Consider the following 20157-nt stretch of genomic DNA (forward strand, 5'->3'; position numbering starts at 1 on the left):
ATTGGAGGCCTAGAAGGAGAAGACTCACAGAAGCCACCGTGATGGTGGAGAAGGCAGAGCAGGAGCCGCAGCCCTCCACACGCCACCTAGATGGGGTAAGTGCCGGACCGACCAGCAGACGGCGGGCAGGTGGTTAAGTGCCAGGCGATCCTATTGGACGCCTAGTGCCTAGAAGAAGACTCACGGAAGCCACTGTGATGGTGGCGAAGGCAGAACAGGAGCCGCAGCCCTCCACACGCCACCTAGATGGGGTAAGTGCCAGACTGACCGGCAGACGGCGAGTGGGTGGTTAAGTGCCACTGGCCACCCATGGGGAGGGGGGGTGGTTGTTTGCCGCCACCCCCCCCCCCCCAAAAAAAACCCACCAGCCGCCACTGGTGATGAGCTATCTGGTACTTTATGGCTGCTGGCTCTTGAAAGAGCTAGAAGGAACTCTGCAAGTGCATAAAAACAAAAGAAAAGAGCAGTGCCATCTAAGTGCAGCAATGTAAAAACATTTATTAACAAATATAAATGAAGCATCTCACAGTGTTACAGGTGTATCAACGCATGTAGTACAGGAAAAGATCATCCGCTCCATGTGCAGGTGTCGGTAGTTTTGGTTTCGGCAGTGCCGGTGGCTCCCAGCGGTCCCTGGACACTCAGGTACATACAGAACTGCCCGCTGACGTCACATCTGGGTGGAGCGGGTGGTGTGCGTGCATTCAGAGCTTGCGTGCTCCCTAATCAGGCAATCTCTGAGCAGAGTGAGACAGCGTATTACTGGATTGAAAACCATATAGGCACTTATTTTTAATATTTTCCATAGCTATACCTGCAAAAGGGGCCAGACTGAAGGGATCTAGCAGGACTTCATTTTCTGAGTAAAGTTCCACTTTAAACTTCATTTGAGTTAACACTGGACATTTCAAATCTTGTTTCTCTTTAACCACTTGCTGACCAGCCGCCGTCATTATACTGCGGCAGGTCGGCTCGTTCCCATGAATCGCCGTAGCTGTATAGCAGGCACACGCGCGCCCGCTGCACAGCGGGGGAGCTTATGCGCGTGGCTGGCGGCTGCGATGTCCACCGTTCACCCACGATCGCTCCACAGAGAGCCAGAACGGGGATCTGTCATTGTACACAAACAGATCCCTGTTTTGTCAGGAGAGTAGAAAGAGATCTGCTGTTCCCAATGATTAGGAACAGCGATCTCTCTGTACTCTCAATCAGTCCCCTCCCCCCACAGTTAGAAACACCTCCCAGGGAACAAATTGAACCCCTTGATCACTACTGGTGTTAACCCCTTCCCTGTCAGTGTCATTTATACAGTAATCAGTGCATTTTTATAGCACCGATCGCTGTATAAATGTCACTGGTTCCCAAAAAGTGTCAAAAGTGTCCGATCTATCCGCCGCAATGTCACAGTCCCGCTAAAAATCGCTGATAACCGCCATTATTAGTAAAAAAAAAATTATAATAAAAATGCCATAAATCTATCCCCTATTTTGTAGACGCTATTTTGCGCAAACCAATCAATCTACGCTTATTGCGAGTTTTTGTAGTTTTTTTTTTTTGTTTTTTTTTTTTTACAAAAAAGATCTACAAGAATACATATTGGCCTAAACTGATGAAGAAATTTTTATTTTTTTAATTTTTTGGGGATATTATAGCAAAAAGTCAAATATATATATTTTTTTTTTTCAAAATTGTTGGTCTTTTTTTTGTTTATGGCGCAAAAAAAAGGAATTGCAGATCAAATACCACCGAAAGAAAGCTCGGTTTGTGGGGAAAAAAGGGCGTCAATTTTGTTTGGGTACAACGTCGCACAACCGCGCAATTGTCAGTTAACCGCTACAGCCCCGCAAGGTTTTTACCCCCTTCCTGACCAGAGCACTTTTTGCGATTCGGCACTGCGTCGCTTTAACTGACAATTGCGCGGTCGTGCGACGTGGCACCCAAACAAAATTGACGTTCTTTTTTTCCCACAAATAGAGCTTTCTTTTGGTGGTATTTGATCACCTCTGTGGTTTTTAATTTTTGCGCTATAAACAAAAAAAGAGTGTCAATTTAAAAAAAAAAAGCAATATTTTTTACTTTTTTTGCTATAATAAATATACCCCCAAAAAATATATAAAAAACTAATTTTTTCCTCAATTTAGGCCAATACGTATTCTTCTACATATTTTTGGTAAAAAAAAATCATAATAAGAGTATATTGATTGGTTTGTGCAAAAGTTATAGCGTCTACAAAATAGGGGACAGATTTATGACATTTTTATTATTTTTTTTATTAGTAATGGCGGCGATCTGCGATTTTTATCATGACTGTGACATTATGGCGGACACATCGGACACTTTTGACACTATTTTGGGACCATTGTCATTTACACAGCGATCAGTGCTATAAAAATGCATTGATTACTGTGTAAATGACACTGGAAGGGAAGGGGTTAACACTAGGGGGCGATAAAGGGGTTAAGTGTGTCCTAGGGAGTGATTCTAACTGTGGGGGGATGGGCTACCACTCGCATGACAGCGATCACCGCTCCCAATGACAGAGAGCAGTGATCCCTGTCATGTCACAAGGCAGAATGGGAATTGCCTTGTTTACATAGGGACTTCCCCGTTCTGCAGCTCCATGACACGATCGCGGGACCCCGGCGGACATCGAGTGCGCGGGCCCCGCAGTCACGCTGTACACGCTGGGCGCACGCCCGCTAGCCCCACCATTTAAAGTGGACGTACAGGTACGCCCATTTGCCCAGCGCTGCCATCGTGCATCGGCGTGCAGCGGTCGGCAAGTGGTTAAAGCGACGCAGTGCCGTATCGCAAAACCTGGCCTGGTCATTAAAGGGGAAAATCTTCCGGTCCTTAAGTGGTTACATTCCAAGTAACATATTGGGGAAGATTTATTAAAACTTGTGCACACAATCTTGTGCAGCTCTGCATAGTAACCAATCAGCTTCTAACTTTTTGTTTAATTAAGCTTTGACAATAAAAGCTGGAAGCTGATTGGTTATTATGCACAGCTGCCCCAGATTCTGCCTGCACTAGTTTTAGCAAGTTTGTCCCACTCTGTGTGCTCAATGACAACCATTTATAATTAGAAATCATTGCGGTACAACAGGTGATTTATATTTGTAAAGACCTGCTCTGCTTGTAAAGTTTTTCTGCAATGACCTGAAATCTGTTTTTATATTAGCTTCCCACAGTCCCCCCTGAGCACTTAAAATCTGTCTAATAATGTTAGTTGACCTAATTTTTTTTTTTTTTTTTTTCCTGAAAATGTGATCTAACCCTGCAAAAAGCCCGGAAGGGTCAGTGCTGACAACCACTCCCCTTTTTGTTTATTTCAAACCCTGCGCAGGAACATTGTGAATTGGAATAACATTAGATGTGGTTGCAACGCTGACAGTTTTTGCTTCAACTTTCCTAACCTGTCCTTTTTAGCGCAATGGCAGAATCGGCTTTGGATTACATATAGAAAACATGACTTGACAAACATGTCTGCTCCATTGTCACAGATCGGACAAGGCCAGACCTCATCCCAGACGACACGCTGAAGAAGCATCTCCAGGAAATTCAGGCGTACCAGTTTCCAGAGATTTGCAGACAGCTGGAAGATTTCAGGTAATCTCTTTATATTACAGATGTGGAGGTTGGTTTCCTTTTGTATCTCTTGTGCAGCTTTTGGAAAGTGAACCTATGAGGGATTCTTAATGGAAGCTTCTTTATGAACCAGCTAGATATATACCTATACCATGTGCAAAGTCATCAGCACTCCCAAATAATGGGTTTCTTGTGTATTAATTACTATTATTATTAGTCACGATTTATATAGCGCCAACAGTTTACACAGCGCTGTACAATGTACATAGTTACATAGTAGGTGAGGTTGGAAAAAGACACAAGTCCATCAAGTCCAACCTATGTGTGTGATTAATGCCTAGTTTCCACTGAGCGGATCGGTACGGGACGCTATTTTGAGTGTTTCCATTATGAAAGGGGCCCATACAACCGAACCGAACCGCACCATTCTGGGTCCTGCTTCAGATGTGGGGCCATAGAAAATGATACGTTTTGGTTAGGGCGGAGCTACGATACATTCCACTGATTGGCGGACATGTGACGCCATGCTAGGCATTTTTTCTAAGCCCACGTATGGCCCCTGGTGGTCCGACTTGCAGTGGAAACGCTCACCTGAATAGGCCGGACCATTGTAGGCCTTCCAAACTGTACCGACCCGAACCGATCCGCTCAATGGAAATGAGGCATATATGTCAGTATTACATTGAATATCTCTGTAGGTTGCGGTCGTTCAGGTGCTTATGTAATAGTTTCTTGAAACTATCGATGCCCCCCGCTGAGACCACCGCCTGTGGAAGGGAATTCCACATCCTTGCCGCTCTTACAGTAAAGAACCCTCTACATAGTTTAAGGTTAAACTTCTATTCTTCTAATTTTAATGAGTGGCCACGAGTCTTGTTAAACTCTCTTCTGCAAAAAAGTTTTATCCCTATTGTGGGGTCACCAGTACGAAATTTGTAAATTGAAATCATATCCCCTCTCAAGTGTCTCTTCTCCAGAAAGAATAAGTTCAGTGCTCACAACCTTTCCTCATAACTAATATTCTCCAGACCCTTGATTAGCTTTGTTGCCCTTCTTTGTACTCGCTCCATTTCCAGTACATCCTTCCGGAGGACTGGTGCCCAGAACTGGACAGCATACTCCAGGTGCGGCCGGACCAGAGTCTTGTAGAGTGGGAGAATTATCGTTTTATCTCTGGAATTAATCCCCTTTTTAATGCATGCCAATATTCTGTTTGCTTTGTTAGCAGCAGCTTGGCATTGCATGCCATTTTCCATGTTTACACACAGTTGGATATTATACCCTTTATGCATTTGCCCTTTGGCTAATTGACTTTCGTTTATCACTGGTTTAGTATACTACATCTTGTTGAAGGACTTGTGTTTTTTTGGGACTTTATCATATTTTATCATCATTATTTCATTATTTTGGTTTGTCCACTATGCGCTACATTTTTTCCACTATTTTCTTGCCATTGCTGAGCCTATCATCTACTAGGACCCCCAAGTCCTTTTCCATCCTAGATTCCCCCAGAGGTTCTCCCCCCAGTGTATAGATTGCATTCATATTTTTGCCACCCAAATGCATTATTTTAAGTTTTTCTACATTGAACCTCATTTGCCATGTAGTTGCCCAGCCCATTACTTTGTTCAGATCTTTATAGAGGGTGGACTGCACAATTACAGCACAGTTCAATACAGAAGGGACAGGGGGACAGTTTTAATATGAAGACCGTGTCACATAAGACATTAGAAGAGGATTTTTTTGGGGCCTTGCAGGGCCTTTTTTCCAGCCGCCCAATCACTTTTGCAGCAATGCAAAGTGAAACCCACCCCCCACCCTCCTTTTGCCACTTGTGATGGTTCCCAGGATCACGACAGACAGTCAGGACATTTTCCCACAGAGGAAATGGAGGAACATCCGTTTCCTGCAGTGGTGGCCCGTCCATTAGGAGCGCCCAGGCGACGCCCCCTTTGTGTAGAATGGATAGATTCATGCATTGCATGAATGCTTGGTTAATTGCTTTGGAGAGCTGGGAAGATATCGGGGACCTTCACCCCCTTTGTTTCGGTCTTCTTGCCTGCCTCCTCCCTTCTTCCTATCACGCAATTGCAAAAAGGTTTATTTTTTAAGAGTAACTACCCTCCTTTTTTTTTTTTCTAAAATACGTCCTTAATCCTCGCCTAGGTGAGGATGATGTACCCGGGACCTTCGCATGCACAAACATGCTGTGGGTTACTTTGGGAGCCCCTGCGGCTTTTTTGCACATGCATGAGATCCTGCTAATGGCCTCCTGAGATTTCCACATTGCACATTCCCGGGAGTCAGTTTGCAGGATCTCACACATATGCAGAATCGCCACAAGGTGTCTGCCAGGTCCCATAAACCTGGCAAAGATCCCTACGGCGTGACTGCACATGTGCTGGATCTCCATTCAAGATGGTGGTGCAGGAGAAGAGTAGTGTAGGAAGAACTTTCCCTGCAAGCAAGACAATGCTGGACTCCATGGACTAGTAGGTATGTGTAATACATACATAGCTTTTGGACAGAATGACCACTTGATTTGGTGTGCCCATATGTTTGTTCCCTTTTTGGTGGGGACATGTCTGTTTTTTTTTCTTTTTTGCATCTTGGTAGCCACCAACTATTTTGTTTTTCTTATCAGTGGCTGAATATACATACTACCAAGCATTTCTGTTGTTCATTTTGAGCGAACCTGGAAGCCTTCTACTTTTTTGAATATAACGTTAATGGGGAACTCCATGGTGACCTTTGTGCTCTAATAGTCTGAACCTCTTTCTCTGGGGGGGGGGTCCACTTTCAGGAAATGTGATGATTATGGTCCTATTTAACCACTGTGATACATCCCCCTGATGAAGATTCATGTCAAGGATTTAAAATGCGTTCGGGTTTTCAAATGCATTATTGTGCTCATGTGTTGCACTGTGGTTTTCATATATGCCTCTGTCTGAACCAGTCTATATTATGCTTTTATATGCACAGTGTGTTTTTTTTTTTTTTTTTTAAATCCTAATAAATATTGTTTTTTTTTTTTATGGTGTCTTTAAAATCCCTATATTTTGCTATCCTTTATTCACTCAAGCATGTGTAATTATTTATTTTTGATAGTAAGGGTGGAATGCTTAGCACGTCACTGGCTTTGGAGACCTCTGAATAGCAGAAGAAAAAAAAAACCCAGAGCAGACCCTGGTTGTGTGACCTACCACAGTTGTGGGAAAATGGGTTCAACAAATTTAGAGGTTTTTTTCTGGCTGTAGAGTTTTTCAGGCCAACTCAGAGATATAAAAAACTAACACAAGAGGGCTCCTCCATCTGGGGGAAGAATAAAATTGCACTCACTAGTTAAAAGTGGATCAAGGCTTGTCATGCCTGCCCTGAAACGTGTAGCCACACCCCTCCACTTCCTGTCATCACCCAGTGAGGGTGCTTTTTGTAGCTGCAGCCATCTTGCTACTTCTGGGAGCTGCTATTGCTTATGTTCCAGCCTGAAGCTTGACATCTGTGCTTCCTTCAAGAACTCTGCTTAAGTTAGCCACTTGCCTGCAGAACTCTGCAGTCTCACAGTGTTACTATGGAGGTCTATATGGGTTTATGACAAGCCTTGATCCACTTAACTAGTGAGTGTATTGTTATTGTCTTTCATTCTTTTTATTAATTTACTACACCTAGATGGAGGCGCTCTCTTGTGTTCATTTTTTATATGTGCACTAGGATCTCAAGACCTAATCTGAGAGGAACTGCATCCATTTTACCTGGTTTTCACTTCCATTCTCTTGGCCCTCTTATGTGCCCTGTTCAATAACGGTTAGGTTCTAGTCAGCACAATAGCTTATTCATTATCTTTGTATCAATTTAGAGATGCACTATATTACCAAAAGTATTTAGAGCCTTAGTCCGTAGGGTTTAATATTAAGTTGGCCCACCCTTTGCGTTTATAACTGCTTCAACTCTTTTGGGAAGGCTGTCCACAAGCTTTAGCAGTTTGTCTATGGGAATGTTTGACCATTCTTCCACAAGCGCATTTGTGAGGTCAGGCACCGATGTTGGACGAGAAGGCCTGGCTCGCAGTCTCCACTCAAATTCATTCCAAAGGTGTTCTATTGGGTTGAGGTCAGGACTCTGTGCAGGCCAGTCAAGTTTCTCCACCCTAAACTCGCACATCCATGTCTTTATGGACCTTTTTTGTGCACTGGTGCACAGTCATGTTGAAATAGGAAGGGACCATCCCCAAACTGTTCCCACAAAGTTGGGAGCATGAAATTGTCCAAAATGTCTTGGTATGCTGACGCCTTAAGAGTTCCCTTCACTGGAACTAAGAGGCCAAGCCCAACCCCTGAAAAACAATTCCACACCATAATCTCCCCTCCACCAAATGATTTGGACCAGTGCACAAAGTAAGGTCCATAAAGACATGGATTTGCGAGTTTGGGGAGGAGGAACGTGACTGGCCTGCACAGTCTTGACCTCAACCCAATAGAACACCTTTGGGATAAATTAGGTCGGAGAGTACCAGCCAGGCCTTCTCATTCACATCCGTGCCTGACCTCACAAATGAGCTTTTTTCTGGAAGAATGGTCAAACATTCCCATAGGGTGGACGGCCTTCCCAGAAAAATTGAAGCTGTTATAGCTGCAAAGGGTGGGCCAACTCATTATTGAACTCTACAGACTAAGACTGGGATGCAATTAAAGTTCATGTGCGTGTAAAGGCAGGCGTCCCAATACATTTGGTAATATAGTGTGTAATCCGTCCAGAGTATGCCGGACCTGCTATAATAAATCCTTCATTCTAGATGTTCCTGGTCTAGGTCGAGCCTATACAATGAAGCCCAGATGGTGGGTGAAATGCGTTAGTGGAGGACTCCTCTCCGTGTGTTTAAAGCACAGTGGAAGTCGGAAGCTGGTAAAAGAACAATTACAAACAAATAGGTTGCATATATTTTTTTTTTAAATATAAAGGAAAGGTGAGCATGGTGACGTCCCCATTATAGAGGTGTCCGATTGTCTTGATAGGTATCCCTTTCCATCTTTCTTTTTCTCTCAGCCATTAAGATTTGGATTTTTGTTTTTCTCACACAACTACATTCACAACTATATTCAGACTTCAAGATTTCATCTGTTATTTTCCAAGCAAGGTATGAAATGTGGTGGCTGCATAGATATAATACTGGCATTCAATACATAAGGACACATAGAGGTTCAATATTGGATGGTCTTTTGTGTTCCTGTATTATTTATTGTGATATATAGGAATTTATTGAATTCCCCTATTTGTCTGTTTTCCTTAGGGCTAAGCGGGTATTGGGTATGACTCCCGGGGAGACTGAACTTAAAGAACTGGAGTCTTATCGGACCAATGATAAATACATCCTACAATCCAAAGAGAAACAGCTGGCAGAGCGCCTACTGTTCAAGCTGGATGATATGCAGTGAGTATACCTAAAACTGGAGTGCTATGGGGGCATGTTATGTTTCGGAGGGTTAAAAGTGGTATTAAACCCAAAACTAAAACTGTAATATACTGCAGCTTACCCAATCATTAGATGTGGTGGCTGCATTAGTTTTCTTTTCTTTCACTTTTTTCCCCTCTGTATTCACCTGGTGATCTGGCCAGTAACGCGCCTCCTGTAAGACACAACTCTGGAGGAATTTGCACAGGAAGCACAACAGACAGCAGCATTGTCCGTCTAGTGCATGGGTATCAAACTCATTATCATCGTAGGCCGTATCATTTTCCACTTAAGGGCCGCATTCAATGTATGTAAAAGCATGGAGGGCCACATTCACCTGCTAATAAATAAGGATAATAATAATCCTAACATAGTAATAATAACAGTACAGGTTTACCGCACTTTAAGGTACTTCACTAATACAAAGCCAGTTCACCCTGAGGGAGCCTGCAGGTTCACTCCCTCGAGGCTCTGGCATCGCTGCAGGTGTCTTTGCCCCTTTACATTACACAGCCCCGCACCTCTGGTTCCCTTTACATTACACAGCCCCCTGCACCTCTGGACCCCTTTACATTACACAGCCCCGCACCTCTGGTTCCCTTTACATTACACAGCCCCGCACCTCTGATTCCCTTTACATTACACAGCCCCCCTGCACCTCTGGACCCCTTTACATTACACAGCCCCGCACCTCTGGTTCCCTTTACATTAAACAGCCCTGCACCTCTGATTCCCTTTACATTACACAGCCCCACACCTCTGGACCCCTTTACATTACACAGCCCCCTGCACCTTTTGGACCCCTTTACATTACACAGCCCCACACCTCTGGACCCCTTTACATTACACAGCCCTGCACCTCTGATTCCCTTTACATTACACAGCCCCCTGCACCTCTGGACCCCTTTACATTACACAGCCCCGCACCTCTGGTTCCCTTTACATTACACAGCCCCGCACCTCTGATTCCCTTTACATTACACAGCCCCCCTGCACCCCTTTACATTACACAGCCCCGCACCTCTGGTTCCCTTTACATTAAACAGCCCTGCACCTCTGATTCCCTTTACATTACACAGCCCCACACCTCTGGACCCCTTTACATTACACAGCCCCCTGCACCTTTTGGACCCCTTTACATTACACAGCCCCACACCTCTGGACCCCTTTACATTACACAGCCCTGCACCTCTGATTCCCTTTACATTACACAGCCCCCTGCACCTCTGGACCCCTTTACATTACACAGCCCCGCACCTCTGGTTCCCTTTACGTTAAACAGCCCTGCACCTCTGATTCCCTTTACATTACACAGCCCCACACCTCTGGATCCCTTTACATTACACAGCCCCCTGCACCTTTTGGACCCCTTTACATTACACAGCCCCACACCTCTGGACCCCTTTACATTACACAGCCCCACACCTTTGGACCCCTTTACATTACACAGCCCCCTGCACCTTTGGACCCCTTTACATTACACAGCCCCACACCTCTGGACCCCTTTACATTAAACAGCTCTGGACCCCTTTATATTACACAGCCCCCTGCACCTCTGGACCCCTTTATATTACACAGCCCCGCACCTCTGAAAATATATATATTTTTTAGTGTACATCACGGGACACAGAGCCATAGTACTTACTATGTGGGTTTAATAGGCCACCTTCAAGTGCTGGACACTGGCACGCCCTGAATTAAAAAGTGCCCTCCCTATATAACCCCCTCCCACTGGTGGGAGTACCTCAGTTTTTTCGCCAGTGTCTAAGATGTTTTGTTTGTGTTGCCAGACGGTCCTAAAAGAGGACAGGCAGCGTCGAAATCTACTATTTCTAAATGGATTTGTCAAATGATTGTTCAAGCTTATGGTTTAAAGAGGAAAATTCCTCCTTTTCATATTAAAGCGCACTCTACCAGCTGTTAGTGCTTCTTGGGCAGTGCATCACCAAGCCTCTATGGCTCAAATCTGCAAGGCCGCAACCTGGTCTTCAGTCCACACATTTACCAAATTCTGTCAAGTAGATGTGAGAGGTCATGAGGATAGCGCCTTTAGGTGCAGTGTACTGCAGGCTGCAGTATGAGTTCTCTGGTCTCTTGGTGCCCTACTTTGTTGTGTCTCCCTCCCTTCAGTTGGCATTGCTATGGGACATCCCACATAGTAACTACTATGGCTCTGTGTCCCGTGATGTACGAAAATAGGATTTTTAAAACAGCTTACCTGTAAAATCCTTTTCTTTGAGGTACATCACGGGACACCGAGGTCCCTCGTTTCTTTGGTATACACGTGTATTGCTTTGCTACAAAACGGAGGTACTCCCACCAGTGGGAGGAGTTATATAGGCAGGGCACTTTTTAATTTAGGGCGAGCCAGTGTCCAGCACCTGAAGGTGGCCTATTAAACCCACATAGTAATTACTATGGCTCTGTGTCCCATGATATACCTCAAAGAAAAGGATTTTACAGGTAAGCTGTTTTAAAAATCCTATTTTTTTTTATATATAATGGTATTATACTTGACTTTTAATTCATCGTTTTTGAAGCGCTTTTGCGTTAATGAACAAAACACTAGAAAAGCTCAAGAAAAATGCACCCCTTTTAAAGTGATTGTAAAGTCTTTTTAAAAAAAAAAAAAAAAAACAAGACAACATGTTATACTTACCTCCTCTGTGCAGTTGGTTTTGCAGAGCAGCCTGCATCCTCCTCTTCTTGGGTCCCTCTTCGCTGCTCCTAGCCCCTCCCTCCTGTCAAGTGCCCCCCACAGTCAGCAGCTTGCTATGGGGGCACCCGAGCGGAGTCAGAGCCTCGACCCTGCCCTGCCCCCTCTCTCCCTGATTGGCTTACTGATTTTGATTTACAGCTGTGGGAGCCACTCGAGGACAAGGCTGGAGTGAGATGGGGCTCAGGTGCGTAATTAGGGGGTGCTGGGGAGGCTGCTACACACAGAAGGTGTTTTATCTTAATGCATAGAATGCATTAAAGGGGTTATAAACCCTCAATGTTTTTCACCTTAATGCATTCTATGCATTAGGATGAAAAACCTTCTGTAGTGCAGCAGCCCCCCTTTTACTTACCTGAGCCTGGTCTTTCCAGCGATGAGAAGGAGCACAGCAGCTCCAGCCTGTGTCTCGGGTCCTCATTGGATAGATTGATAGCAGCAGGAACCATTGGCTCCTGCTGCTGTCAATCAAATCCAATGGCCCGGGGGGTGGGGCTGAGTCCTGCTATCTGTGTCAATGGACGCAGCAGCAGGACTCGGGAGCGCTCCCACATGAGTGCCTCGAGGAAGAGTGGCTCTCCAACGGGGCACTTGAGAAGAGGAGGAGCCAGGAGCACCGCTGAGGGACCCCAGAAGAGGAGGATCGGGGCCACTCTGTGCAAAACCCTTGCACAGAGGGGGTAAGTATAACATGTTTGTTGTTGTTGTTTTTTTTTTTTTTTTTAAACAAACCTTTACATATCCTTTAAGATAAAAAATCTTCTGCCTTTACAACTTCTTTAAAATCTATGTATGTCTTCACACTTGTCCGTTGCGCTTCCATTGCAGTGTAACACACCTCCCTATTGAAATGCATTAGAAACATGTAAAAAAAAAATCAACAATGCACCCGTGTTGTGTTTTTGAGTCACATGGTATATAAAAAATGCAGCAAAGTTGCAGCAGAACCTTTTTTTCCTATCGGCAGAATGCAGATAACCCTATTTTCAGCCAATAGATTTCGGCAGCCAATATATCGGTGCGTCCCTAATTACGACCACTAGATGATACTGAGGAGCCTACTTATTTCCTTCGGTAGTCTGCACCATCTAGTGGCCATAATGTGATATGGCCACTAGATGGCATTTATTACCGTAGGGAAATATAGGACTAATTATAGGGATTAAATATGCTCCTCAGCACCATTTACATTCACACATTTGAATTGCAGACAATATAGCCCCATTTGCACAGAACGAGTTTACATGGGAGGAACAGCTATGCATGTCTTTTTATATACACACCTCTACACCTTCACATTAAATTGGTGAGATGTATTCTCTGGAACGTTTGTTAATCAGACAACAAAGAACCTTCCTAATGCCGATAACACTGATCTGCTCCCCCGAGCTCGAGGAAAGCCATATAAGACTAGGAAGGAGGGAGGGATGGACTGAATAGATGAACGGTGCCAAAACCAAATAAAACTTTTCATCTGGAAAGTGAAATGACGGGAAAGACACAACTGCTCACTTCAATGAAGCCAATTATGAACGCTTTCGGAGCTTTAAATACCTCGGATCAGTGATTAAAGAGGATACTTACGTGAGAAAAGAAATTCAAGCCAGACAAAACTTTTGTTTTTCTTTAGAAGTTGGGAAGAATTAGAAAATCTGTGTAGATATTTATTACTCTGATTACCCCTCATTGAGGTTCTAGGCTTTCCCCTCTCTACTGAAAAAAAAGTATTTCTGGTTTCACCATCCCCATTGATGTCTTTTGATGAATGATAAAATGGACAAAATGGATAAAATAACCCTTTCCAATGGAAAAAATGAAAAAAAAAAGAAGGCAGCTAATTCTTTTCAATTGTACTTACCTCTTTCCTGATCGGAGGTCTTTGATGCCAAGTTTAAAAGTCTCAGTATGCGATGGTTAAGGTGTAATTAAAGGCAAAACTTTTTTAGGCTTCATACACACTGAGACTTTTTTTAAACACTATTCTCATAGCGGGAGAAAATCACCTTCTAAACGCGCCTAAACCGCATTTTTGCAAATGCTTTTAGGTGCGTCAAACGCTTGGAAGTTTATTTCATTGGCCAGAATATTAATTGATTCTGGCCATTGAAATAAAATGCTCAAGTGCTAAACGCGCCCATCGTTTAGGCGTATTTATGCACGTTTTGCCTTTTTTTCCTGCCAAAAAGCCCCCGTCTGGAACCCCGTAGGGGTGGGAGTGTGTGCACAAGGAGCCTGGACAGCAGTGGGGAACGTATTGGTTCACAGGGAGGGTCATCATTGTGACAGAGGGGGCAATTACTAGAACCAATCAAGTGTATGGCTCTCTCTCTGCAGCAGCAGAAAGCTGGCTAGAGGGAGAGGAGAAGAAGCCAGCTTTCAGCGGTTGCAAAGAGTCATAAAGGCGACCAGTTCTAGTAACCAGCCCCCCCGCCATGCAGATCACCCTCCCTGATCATATCTAATTCACACTGCTGCATGGACCCCCCTGCTGGCCTGGACCCCATACAGGAGGATCGGTGGTACCCCCTTATCCATGGCCCTGTGCACACTTAGGTTAACATGGGGGGCGTTTTAGAGGCAGAAAAAAAGTCAAAGGCCTCAAAAACAGCCATTTTTGAGCTCAAGTGTGCATGAGGCCTTAGTTCTGGGTAGAGTGTAGAGAAATTAGAACACCTCTCCTGTTTTTATTACTGTCTGTACGCCGGTTACATTTCCCCTTTCTACCCTTTTATTTGTCCTGTTTACCGTTATTGAAAGTGAATGTAAAAGAAAACCCTAAATTTTGGATTGACATCAGAACACTAGAGGGAAATCTTCCAATGGGGACACTAGTTCCCGTGACCCTGGTGACACCCTGGAATTCCCTGACTTTGGAGGGATTTCCTCTGACTTCCTGTTTTGGCTATGGGGCAGGAGGTGAAGGGAAATCTCCCCAATGGGACACAGATGGCAACAAAAAACTGATGGGGGGGGGGGGGGGTGTTATAACCCTCCCTTACTCTATCCAAAATAAAAAAAAAAACATTTATTTGGGACAATGTAAAACAAAACCCCTTCTTAGGTTTATTATTAGCTGTTAATATAATATTATAAGCTTTAAAGCAGAAGTATGGCTTCATTTTTTTTTGCCCATACTTCTCCTGGGGATCACAGTTCTGCACTCCCATGTCCCAGGTTCAGCTGACCGCAAGCTAAAGCCCGCTGTCGGATGACCTCACAGAGCCATTCCAGGTTCTGCAGGGATCCCAACAATTATGTCTGGATCAGCCCCAGATGCCTGACTGGCAGCAGGCTCAGCCTCTCAGTGCACCAGCCTCTCCCACCCCCTCCACAGTTTGGTGCTCCAGTGAGTGCTGGAGGGGCAACACACAGAGTGACTGACAATCACCAGCTCACTAAAGACTGAGAACTCAGCAATCAGTGGTCTTTGATCGCTCAATTCATAGTGCAGAGCCAGCAGAGGGGCGGCCTCATCCTGATCGATTCTGCAAACCATCTAGTTGAGTATGTAGGGTTTTTTTTTTCTCATTTAAATTTAAATGTAAACATAAAATGTTAAATGTAAAAAAAAAGTCAAAAAATGCCGTTTGCGAGTAATATAGCTTTTAATAATTTTTATACTCTAAAATATTTAATTTATTTTTCCTAATTTGTACAAAGTGCCTTCAAATGTATCTCTCTGTACAAAGCATGATGATACTTAAATTGGCGGGTTTGTTTTGAATACAAACCTTTGTGATTACTCTGACTGGCTGTTCTAGTGATCACATGGTTAGCAGCCAAGCAGGATGCGGCACAGTTCGGCTAAGTTCGGTATCCTGACCTTAATGCTTGGAAGTTCTGTACGTCGTTCCTCATATACTCTGTGGTTCATAAATCATTGTCTCAGTTATATAGTTCCTATGTTTTTAAAGCACCAAGATATTATACAGGACTTTACTGAGTAGAAGTTCAAAATTATTTCTCCTTTGCTTTGCAAGGTTTTCTGTGTCTTTTTAATTTCTGCAGTGCATTTGTGTGCCTCTTCTGCTGTACAGAGCTTGTATTGCTGATGTTTGTTCTCTGCTATGTGTAGAACAAATAAATAAATAAATAAGAATCGCGCTAATTAATAAATGTGAAGTCCATAGGTGAATCCATATGGATTGTATTCATCTGTTCAAAAATGTCCACAAACAATGTGATAATGAATCAATCTCTTTGATGGTGGTGTCCATCATCCATCACCAAAAACCACAGTGAATCCAACACCTGCTGTAGAAACGACTTACCAGCTCCTGAAGACCCCTTATTATAGTGGGTCGGTGTACGTTTATGGCTTAAAACCCATCCTGGGCCTTTCTCCACATCTCAGGGCTTCTCCACACTTCCAATATCACTCAGTGAGTTGGATAGGAGTTGGGAACCAAAAAGAGACCAAAGGCTCCACATAGCATAAAATCCTTGGTGGGTTTATTAAATAATAAAATTATAACACTCACAGCAGTAAGTAAGTAAAAGCAACCTACAATTACTTACTGCTGTCAGTGTTATAATTCTATTACATAATATACCCACCAAGGATTTTATGCTGTGTGGAGCCTTTGGTCTCTTTTTGGTGCCCAACTCCTATCCAACCTACTAAGTGACAACGGAAGTGTGGAGAAGCCCTGAGATGTTGTGAAATGCCCTGGCTGGGTTTTAAGCCATAGACGTACACCGACCCCCTATATTAAGGGGTCTACAGGAGCTGGTAAGTAGTTTCTGCAGCTGGTGGTGGATTCACTGCGGTTTTTGGTGATGGATGATGGACACTACCATCAAAGAGATTGATTCATTATCACATTGTGGACATTTTTGCACAGATGAATACAATCCATATGGACTTCACATTTATTAATTAGCGCAATTCTTATTTATTTACTGTTTTGGGATTGTGTTGCACAAAAGAATTGCTGCTTACTGTTTGTTTATTTTTTAGGGATAGATGGTTTATAGAGCAGTTTTTAAATTTTTTATACGTGTGGAACATAGTTCTTTTTTTAAAATGCTGAACATGACAGTAGATATTTTTTTTGGAGGGGGTGCAGCCTTGGGTACCTGGAGGAGAACAACAAGGTGGTGCAGTGGTTAGGAGAGCATAATGCACAGGGTGCAAGGGCCTGGAGAATTAGGTACAGGATTCAGGGGTACATAACTCACAGGATGCCAGGGCCAGGAGTGTGTACCTCACAGAGTGCAAAGGTCTGGAGAATAACATACAAAGTTCAGAGGTATGTAACTCACAGGATGCAGTGGCCAGGAGTGTGTACCGTACAAAATGCAGTGGTATGTACTGCATAGAGTACAGGGTTCAGAAGAAAGTATCTCACAGAGTGCAGGGGTATGTAACTCACATAATGCAGCAGTCTTGAGTGTGTAACGGACAGAGTGCAGGAGTCAAAGCTACATAAGGCACAAAGTGCAGGGGTCTGGAGAGCATAACACCTAGAGTGCAGGGGTTAGGAGCATGTATTGCATAGAGTTCAGAGTTCATGGGTATGTATTGCACAGAGTGCAGGGGTCAGGAGAGTGTATCGCACAGAGTGTAGGGGTATTTAGCTCAAGGGGTGCACCAGTCATGAATGTGTAATGCACAGAGTGCAGAGTTTATGGGTATAGAGTGCAGGGGTCAGGAGAGCATAATGAACAGTGTTCATGAGGTCAGGAGAGCATAATGCACAGTGTGCAGGGGTCAGGAGAATGTATCGTACAGAGTGTAGAGGAATGTAGCTCACAGGGTGCATTGGCCATGAATGTGTAATTCATGGAGTGCAGGCATTAAAGGTACATAATACACAGAGTGCAGGGATCAAGAGAACATAATAGCTAGAGTTCAGGGGTCAGAAGTGTGTATTGCACAGAGTACAGTGGAGAGCATAACGCCTAGAGTGCAGGGGTCAGGAGTGTATTTTGCACAGAGTTCAGAGTTTATTGGTATATAGTGCAGGGTTCAGGAGAGCATAATGCACAGTGTTCATTGGGTCAGGAGTGCATATTGCACAGTGTGCAGGGGTCAGGAGAGCATAATGCACAGTGTGCAGGGGTCAGGAGAGCATAATGCGCAGGGGTCAGGAGAGCCTACGGCAGAGTGTAGGGGTCTGTAGCTCACAGGGTGCATCAGTCATGTATGTGGATTTGCACAAAGTACAGGCTTCAAATGTACATACTGCAGGGGTCATGAGAACATAATACTCAGAGTGCAGGGGTCAGACGTGTGTATTGCACAGAGTACCGCGGAGAGCATAATGCACATAGTGCAAGGGTCATGGGTACATATCACTCAGAATGCAGGGGTCAGAAGAGCATAATGCATAGGTCAGTAGACGGAAGACAGCAAAAAACCTCCCACCCAAGCTTTTTTTCTGTTCTCTGTTTTGCAATATATTTCTCCTGCAAAATACACCTACGGTCTTTGTGTTATGCTCCTAACATACTTCCTGCACTATGCATGGACCTTTTATTTTATCTCCTGTATCACTCTTTCTCTACTTTGCTTTCTTTGTTCTGTGCTCCGCAACCATCTATACTGCCTTATCCCATGTTCCCTGCTCCAGATGTGCTGCTATTTTTAGCTCCGGTCAGCCAGTCTACCATCCCTGGCTGGGAATATTAGAACCTCACATTAACCCATCCCCCCTCTGGGAATCCACTCCATGAATAGGACTGCGCTTGTCACACCAAACCTCCATCCTTGACACTTTCACTGCCTTGGCTCCCCACTAGTAACTGCACTGTACAGAACTTCCAGGTCTTCCATCTGCCAAAGAGTTAACACTCAGGAAGCGGTCTTGGGAAGTGTCCACAATCCCAGTTCCCTGCCTTTAACATAAAACATCTGTCTGTGAGTTTCTGTACATTGCATCATGCTGCAGCGTGGCGGGGTATATAAGCCCAGTCTCCAGCTATTGTCTCCACTTACAGTCTGTGGACTTGGAGATACTTGCGCAGCTTCTTGTACGATGGTCAACGGGACATTCTTTACCAATCTCACACATGCTAGACATGATCTTCTGTGGGTGAGTGTTTGGTAGCAAGCAGCTTAGGGTTAAAATCCTGCACAATGGTCTTGTTTAAAAAAGTCAAGCTTTTCATAGGGAAATAGGGGGTCTGCCATTTCTGACCTACTTCAGAAATGCTGGCTTTGAGTCTACAACCTTAAACACGTATGCAGACAAGTCCACAATTCTTGTTGGCATGCTTGTTCTGGGTTAGTAACTTGAAGTTTTGAAGCAATGATGGTCAACAGCAACTAACATTTTTTATAACAAGCAATGGCAGCTTTTGTGTTTTCTCTTTTCTGTCCAGCTGAAAATGTTTAGGGTGAAGGGTGGCATGTCAAATTATTCACTGTGTTCTATGAGGAACTTTGCTTGTGCACTAAGCTCCCTGCTCCACCTATCTGCATAGACCTTCTGAAGGCTTGTTTTAGAGGAGGGGATGGATTCCAGTGGGCATATCTACCTTCTAGAACTACCTTTCTCAACCAGGGTTCCACCAGATTTTGGTAGGGGTTCCTTAAGCAATTTCTGCCCATCAGGTAAGTTACCAATGACAATAAAGATCTTTTTAGCTATCATTAAGGGGGTATTCTTCCCAATGGCCACTAAAGTAAGGTACATTCTTGCCAATGGCCACCAATGTAAGGGTCATTCTTCCCAATGGCCACCAATGTAAGGGTCATTCTTCCCAATGGCCACCAATGTAAGGGTCATTCTTCCCAATGGCCACCAATGTAAGGGTCATTCTTCCCAATGGCCACCAATGTAAGGGGCATTCTTCCCAATGAGCACCAATGTAAGGGTCATTCTTCCCAATGGCCACCAATGTAAGGGGCATTCTTCCCAATGGCCACCAATGTAAGGGGCATTCTTCCCAATGGCCACCAGTGTAAGGGGCATTCTTCCCAATGGCCACCAATGTAAGGGGCATTCTTCCCAATGGCCACCAATGTAAGGGGCATTCTTCCCAATGGCCACCAATGTAAGGGGCATTCTTCCCAATGGCCACCAATGTAAGGGGCATTCTTCTCAATGGCCATCAATGGAAGGGGCATACTTCCCCATTCTTTGCCATCCCTCTTGACCGCTATGCTAATGTACCGTGAGCTGAGGATATAGTAATTATTAGTAGGGGTTCCCTGAGACCCCTGAGAAGTTATTTCAAGGGATACGCCATGTGAAAAGGGTTCAGAAAGACTGTGCTAGAGTATCTAATAGGTATAATAATCCAGTGGACAGTTTGGTTAGTCTGCATTTACCTGTACCTGAAATATTTCTGGACCTTCTCCTTTAACAGTGCAAAACCCGTACAGTACATTTACAGTGCATTTATCTATAGTTACCAGTCATCAGTTGGCTTTCACTGAGCTGCTGAAAGCTGC

General features: G+C 44.2%; 1 protein-coding gene across 7 annotated transcripts in view; it reads left to right on the plus strand.

Annotated features, from left to right (window-relative positions):
- ARHGEF1 (Rho guanine nucleotide exchange factor 1) overlaps positions 1-20157 on the plus strand; it is a 194753-nt gene that overhangs the window by 94479 nt on the left and 80117 nt on the right. For 6 of the 7 annotated variants that reach the window (XM_073601999.1, XM_073602001.1, XM_073602000.1 and 3 more), the window contains exons 7-8: positions 3507-3612; positions 8879-9019. In XM_073601999.1, coding sequence (XP_073458100.1) covers positions 3507-3612; positions 8879-9019 — 247 coding nt within the window. Of the gene's footprint in view, positions 1-3506; positions 3613-8878; positions 9020-18661; positions 18794-20157 lie in introns of those variants that run through there. The other variant, XM_073602006.1, reaches the window with a different exon arrangement.

The sequence above is a fragment of the Aquarana catesbeiana genome, linkage group LG10 (genome assembly GCF_042186555.1).
Source record: "Aquarana catesbeiana isolate 2022-GZ linkage group LG10, ASM4218655v1, whole genome shotgun sequence".
Lineage (NCBI taxonomy): Eukaryota > Metazoa > Chordata > Amphibia > Anura > Ranidae > Aquarana > Aquarana catesbeiana.